We start from the raw sequence: 7,203 nt of genomic DNA, 5'->3' as shown, positions 1-7,203 counted from the left end.
TTATTCTTAAAAGTACATTAAGCCCATACATACATACATACATATATATATATATATATATATATATCATATTTTGATACCCTATGCCCTATGAGTTAAGTTGTGCAACGAGAAAATCTTACCGGTGATGGTTGATGAATAAGAAAGACGTGGGCTATGCTGTTCAAAAAATTTTGTCCAAAAAAAAAAAGAAGTTCAAGAAATATAGTTGTAATTGGTGACGAAGATGCATTTTTCTAAGTATATATATTTTTTTCTTTTTGGTAAGTGTTTTAACTCTTACATTAGCCTATCTCTCCATTTTTGTGTGTGATTAACACGAGATTAGCATTCGAAAGTGTTAAAAAAGAAGAAACGCCTAGCCATATAACGGTATCTTCTCTCTTTTTGCGAAGGGTGGCGTAGAACAATAGTCACAGACAATTGGTAACGGCAATAGAAGATTTAAGAAATCATGACTAACTTATAAACCGACGAAAGAGCAAACCGAGAGTCCCTCAAAATACTCTAAAAGCACGAGAAAGATCTTGACATTTTACACTAGGGATCTCAAATCCTCTTCGAGACGAGAAGAAAACAATGTCTCTAGGTATGAAAGCGAGACTATAACCCAACTACTTATAAAACCATGCAATGTGGGGTGAATTCTCAACAATCTGCCACAATGACCAATTTGAGAGGGAAGCAGAATAGTTTGGTTCTTAACCTAAAAAAGCTTCCATAAACCATAAAAATTCGGCTTCAACATGCAATTCACAAATTATGATTACTTTATCAATTGAAGCGAAAGCTAATGGTTGTATTTTGCCAACTTGTCTTCCATCGCACCTGTTGCATTTCAACCCTTAATTCCATGAGAAAAACTGAGAAAACACCAACTGTTAATCCAGTTTTCAACACCAGTCGTAGAAGCTTTAACTAATTACATGATTATCCACAAAACTTTCACCAAATAGTTCTCAGGAAACTTTTATGCAACCTAGAACCCTTCTCTTCCTTTCCCAGGCATCAAATGATGAGGAAAAGAAGCGGGAACGAAGAAAAGAGTATATTAGTTTCGTTTATCGTGGAATGTACTAGGGCATCTCGATCCGGTACCAACAGTTGCCTGCAGTTTTTCTAAAGTTGCTTTCAGTGCATACATAGAGCCCTAGGAAGTTTTAAAGCAAGTTTAACATGAATAGATCAAACAAACAGCATTTTGTATCTCTCAGGCACTTGCTAGGTTTTAGAAATCATACGACAGTATAACGCATTGCAAGAAACCGATCGACAATGCAGAAAAAGATTTCATAACAAAAACAAAATCTGATACACATCTCCATTTTAAAGTTATTGTCATTTCAATAAAACTCTGCCAAAATGTTTCTATATACAAAATAAGGGAAACCATAATAACCTGTAGAAGCACTGCCATAGCTGTGGCAGAGATCTCTTCGCACCAAAGAAGCCAACAGTTGGGAAGGAGAAGGCTCTGATCACTTATGAATATTCCTCCCCAGCCGTATTTTACCGTGAAGCCAGTGACCAGAAGTTTAAAAGAAAAGTTGGTGACACAGCAAACCAACTGATAAAAGCCATAGCTGTGGCAGTCTCAAACCTTTTACAATGGTTAAAACCACATTTGTTAAGATCATTGGCAATGAGGACAGTGATTCCAGCAGAAGCACATGCGGCAGCAAATGTAAGAGTGGATGTGATCTGCACAAAAAGAAACACTTGTATATCTGTAAGCTTGTGATGGACAGATTTAGGTCTCGAACAGCGGGACTTAATGCCCCTCTGATGCAGCAAATTCACTTTTCAACTTTCAAAAAATGGATATTTGCACGCACAAGTACATATTAACAAAGCATCTTGTTAACAAATGGATGAAAAACAGAAATACTAAGGGCTCGTTTGGATGTGCTTTTAAAATGGCTGAAAGCGCTTTTAGAGAAAATGTTTTTGGGTTCCAAAAGCACTTTAAGTGCTTTCTACAAGAAGCACCAGTTATGTGCTTCTTCCAGGAAGAACTCTAAATGATTTTCCAGGATTTACTTGCATTTTCACTAAGGATTGGTTCCAAAATCATTTTCACCAAAAGTGCTTTCAATTATTTTAAAAGCACATCCAAATGAGCCCTAAGTTATCTGCCATAGAAATGAAGGTAACATCTCAAATGGCAAAACCCGGAAGGGACATCTAGTCATCTATCAATGTCAAATGTGGCAAAGGTGAGATGGCCATTTAATAAGACTTAGTTTAAAATTTGCCTAAAACAACACACGAAATATGTATATTGAGGATAGAGTGGTTTACCAGTTAGGTCTGACCAGTGGTACATTACCACAACCACCACAATGGTGAGTGAAAGTGAGGTATGTGGATTAATGTGAGTGCCCCTGGATAAGTTTCGTTTCTTGTGTGTATTGTAGTGGTGCATTTGAAGCGTGTTATGTCTCTAAATTTGTTGACTCACCATGTTTTTGTTAAAAATTCTGGTATCAGAGCGAGGCAGTTAGGGATCGACAAACCACAAAGTTTCTACTGTTCATGCCACAAGCTGAGACTGTGAAACTTGTCTGAGATTAAGCTCGGCTGGGATCAAGAAGTTCCACAGCTAGAATTATAACATGTGGTCAAGAAAGGTGAAAAGTACCAGGTATGGCTACTATGATGCCTGATTATTCAAGAGATCACAACATTGGACAGTCAACTAATAGAAATTTATTTAGTTGGTGGTCTTGGATGAAGTGGTGTTTTGCTGTAGTACTAGACAATGGATGGTAACACTATCAACTACCAAAGAATAATCTAGAGCGGCAACTATGGCACCTGAACAAAGCGCATGGTTGATGCAAATGATTGACTATGCAGTGCCGGTCTACTGTTAAATTCAGTTAGTGATCTGTTTAGCTTCATTTGAGTGGCAGCCTCTCCTCTCAACCAATGACAGAAAATGTAGAACTATAAAAACAGACTAAGATTTTCTCTATATATAAATAGCTCAGCTGTCATTCTTCATGTAGTATAGAAGTTATGGTGACAGCATTGGAGTCTTTAGTTTATGTGTGTAATGTCGTACATTAGCAGTATCCAAGTTATATTCAATCTGTTGTCCCATGGTGTGTTTCATGCATCCCTGGAATAACAAATTCTACTATCGAAGCAATGGTATATAAATAATTGGGTAATCACATACGAACAAAGCAGCTAGTTAACATTTGAATGGACAGATCACTGCCTTTCTATTTCACCAGGGACAGAACCAGCCATGAGACTGGCCCAGCCCCTTATTCTAGGCAAAAAATAAAAAAAAGTAGAAGTTATTGTGGCGTGATGTTGTTACATTGGTCAGTATAGGTTAGTATGGCTTTGATCCTGCCCATTTTTAGAGAGGAAACAGAAAAGTCAAAAGCATTCAGGCACAGAGACATTCCTACTGACTCTGTATTTATCACTAGCTTAGTCTGGTGGTGTGTTGTTGCTCTAGTTTGGTTATTAAACTTGTGAGTTGGACAACTTTCTACCCGCTTTTACTGAACAAGGTATTGATTCCGAATCAGTGACTGATGATTTTGATGCTTTGAAGACGAGGACGTCAACATTTAAATAGTTTTACATTGTATTAAATACTGCACTTTTGTTTGTTGTATTGTTATCTTGTTGTTTTGTTTGTCAGTTGGTTATCCTTTTATCATTTTGGTTTGTTTATGTATATGTATGCATTCTGAGGGGTATGGCTAACTACGTCCCCCTGACTAGGTTATTTGTTTTTGTTTATTAATAAAATTCACCCGTATCCGTGTATTTTCTTCAAAATCTTATTAGGTTTGTAAGTTTGAAAACGCACGAAAACAACTGATATTGTGCCAAAATTTCAAATCCTATGTGAAATTAGATAAAGCATTAACCACAAATCAACTTTTGCAGGTCAGTATCCACAGGGAGCTCCTGTGATAATATGCACCCCTATCGAGTTTGGGGAATCTATCGGTGTCACATTCGGTTAAGTGCTAGCTACAGATTTTGCCAATGATTTAAACACTCAAATTCTACTAGTTAGTGGCTAATCAACAGAAGTAATGCAACAAGACTTGAAGGGTTAAATTCATATCTTACCCCATCTCCAATGGTGAAGAAACACACAGCCTTGCAATTGCGCAAACTCCGCCCCACCAAAAGAGCATACAAATCAACAATCGCCATTGACAAACTCCACACACATTGCAAGCTAACAGCAGCAACAAGGTAGCTACATTTCACCCAGCAAAACCAAACCCAATTCCAAACACAAAAATCATCAAAGACTCAAACTTTAACCAAAACCCATCTCAATAAACATGTAAAAACTGCAAAAATCACGAACCCAGCAAAAGCCAGCATTACCAGAAGGCGGTGACGGTGGGAAAATCGGAGGTGGAGGCCATGACGGAGAGAGAGATTGCGGAGAAGCAGAGCTGGCAGAGACGCAGGGCGAGCCCACCGGGGGTGCCAGGCATGCCTTGGACGTCCTTCATCCTCACTCTGAGGGCGTTCTGGGCCGCCACGTCAGTCGTGGGCGGGGCCTCCACCGGATGGACCAACGGGCGGCTGACGTACATAACTCTATAAAATCTCTCTGCACACCCACTCTACAGAGACAAAAGCGATCGCGATGAAACCATGAAGTTAGAGTCGGAGGAGGAAGAAGATGGGAATTAAAGAAATGGTTGGAATGGATGGGAGTTTTGTTTGTCTGCTTTCTTTCACATCAGTCATTAGTCATCAGTCATCAGCGGCGTGCTGCTGCCTAGTGGCTTAACACTTGTTTATGTGTTCTTGCTGCACCCTTTGCTTTTGGAAATTTGGAATATGTTTCCTTGTTGAGCATTTTGGTCGGGCACTATGCTTCTTTTAGTAGAATAAAAAGAAAAGTCGATAAAATAGAACAAAAAATTACAAAGTAATATCAGAAAAGCCAAATTTTTATAAGAAAGTTCATGTCACGACTCACGATCAAGGTATTAAATATGGATGATATCGAAAATATCAGTAGTCCAAAAACACGAAAATTTCGATGAAAATATCGAGATATTATCGATATCGATAAAAATTGAATAAAAACCACAGAAATTGTAAGAAAAACTTGGAAATTTTTATTGAAACTTTCAGGATGTTTATTTAGTCAATTATTTATTAGTTTATCACAAAAAAATAGAAGAAAATGCATTGCATGATAGATATAACTGATTTAAGTTGATTATATAGCGAGCTGGCAAACATTATGAGTGTAGAAAATATGTAGTAATTAATGAAAGAAGTTTAAACACACCATAATCATTTATATATAATGAATTAGTACAATATTTTACATTTTATACATTGCATGGTAAGATACATGAGTGACTTAGCAAGGTCTAAAATATCGATGATATCGGAAATATCGGTAGTCTAAAAATACGAAAATTTTAATGAAAATATCAAGATATTATGGATATTTTATAAGAAAGTTCATGTCACGACTCACGATCATAATTAAACGAACAAAGAAATAGGTTCAACGTTATTTTAGTATTAAGAAACCAAAGAAAGAAATGGCTTTGAAAAGAAAGGTAAAACTCGTAGACTTTCTAGTCGGCCAGCCAATCAAAAAGACCATAAAGCCCCTGTAAGCGCTCTATATATCAAAATCCTTTCGTTATTCGCGGTGTTTTAAGTCTCCCAAACATCTCTCTGCGCGATCGATTGAAATTCCAAGAATCGAAGATGATCGAGGTGGTGCTGAACGACCGTCTGGGGAAGAAGGTGAAGGTGAAGTGCAACGAGGATGACACCATCGGCGACCTGAAGAAGCTGGTGGCGGCTCAGACGGGCACCCGCTCCGACAAGATTCGGATCCAGAAGTGGTACAACGTCTACAAGGACCACATCACCCTCAAGGACTATGAGATTCACGACGGCATGGGCCTCGAGCTCTATTACAACTGAAGGTTCGGATTGAAATCTCTCTGCAATTTCAGATATTTGGGGCAATTATGTTGTTTTCTAGGGTTTTTTATTGGTTTGGTGAATTGGGGCTGTTAAGTTTTAGGGTTTATTGTATGGGTTAATTTCCTGGTTGAATTTAATTATTTCGACCGAATGTTTGGATATTATCTCTGCAATTTCATCTGTAACCATGATATGGTTATTATTTTTACTCCATTTGGGCCAATTCGATTGTTTTTTAGGGTATTTGATTTGTTGGATGAATTGAATTTTTGACTTCTAGGGTTTCTTGTATTAGTTAATTTCCTTGTCGAATTTCAACTGTTACGTAGTGAAGGCGTTGAATGCAGTGCATGTTTATGGTCGACTCTTAGCTAATAGAACAAAGGCAACTAGATGTTTGACCCTCTATACATTACTTGCCCTTCACATCCAGTCCTTTACCTATATGAAACAAACGCAGACTTTAACAGGACCAAAGAGGGATGTTTCGTGGTTTATTGGGGTTCTTGTTGTGATCACTTGTTAGTTAAACAGAAAAAAATACAGTAGGCTTGATTGATGGACTTGGTTAAGTGATCAATTAGATGTTCATTTGATTGGCTAGGGCTTTTCTGATTGGAAATCAGCTGATCCTCAAGAAATTTGATTACATTACTCGTAGTTTGTCGCTAAGTGCATATGCTAATTGGTAGATAATTTCTGTCATACCAACAAGGCAGCTTCAGAATGATAACATAGAAATTTCTGTGTGTTTTCAGGTGTTCCGGCCTTATTACAATGTGCTGGTGGTGGGATTGGCGTTTAGTCTCTACAAGAAGTGGCTGTATGTATTGAAAACCGGTTGTATGCATTGCAAACCGTAGAATGATGCAGATTAATGTTTTTCCTAAAACTATTTGGCTACATGTAAGGATTAACTGCATATACATTTGTGTTATTTGTGTTGCCACACATTCAGTCTCAGTATTCAGTATTAATGGTTTGCGACTGTGATATTTTGAATCAGAATATGTATTACTCGGTCTTTAAGATGGGATTGATCTATAGAAAAGAATGATCTTTTATTTGGATGGAATTTGGAGGGGTTTAGACATAAAGGAAGCTCATTCCTTTATCATCCTACTAAATTGGGGATTGGAATGGATAAGTTTCTTTCACGACTATGAGTAACCATCTTTTATCTTCAACATACCTATAAACACTAAAATTCCTGAAAAGCAATGGATAAGTCTCTGGGTAAATTCTTTA

The 7,203-nt window shown here is 37.5% G+C and overlaps 2 protein-coding genes across 2 annotated transcripts; one reads left to right on the top strand and one right to left on the bottom strand.

The window, feature by feature from the left end:
* Positions 1–1,271: 1,271 nt before the first annotated feature.
* LOC103423356 (CASP-like protein 5A1) lies at positions 1,272–4,862 on the bottom strand. Its single transcript, XM_008361427.4, has 3 exons — positions 4,372–4,862; positions 4,105–4,237; positions 1,272–1,701 (listed from the first exon to the last, which is right to left on the bottom strand). Exons 1-3 carry the CDS (start codon positions 4,584–4,586, stop codon positions 1,510–1,512), a joined length of 540 nt encoding a protein of 179 aa, XP_008359649.2. The 5' UTR covers positions 4,587–4,862; the 3' UTR covers positions 1,272–1,509.
* A 785-nt stretch (positions 4,863–5,647) lies between these two features.
* Positions 5,648–6,986, top strand: LOC103423357 (ubiquitin-like protein 5). Its single transcript, XM_008361428.4, has 2 exons — positions 5,648–5,954; positions 6,714–6,986. The coding sequence occupies exon 1, from the start codon at positions 5,731–5,733 to the stop codon at positions 5,950–5,952; it is 222 nt and encodes a 73-aa protein (XP_008359650.1). The 5' UTR covers positions 5,648–5,730; the 3' UTR covers positions 5,953–5,954; positions 6,714–6,986.
* The last annotated feature ends 217 nt before the right edge of the window (positions 6,987–7,203 follow it).

The sequence above is a fragment of the Malus domestica genome, chromosome 12 (assembly GCF_042453785.1).
Source record: "Malus domestica chromosome 12, GDT2T_hap1".
NCBI classification, from domain to species: Eukaryota; Viridiplantae; Streptophyta; class Magnoliopsida; order Rosales; family Rosaceae; genus Malus; species Malus domestica.
Note: the sequence above shows the minus strand (reverse complement) of the source record. Positions and strands in the feature narration are given on the sequence as shown.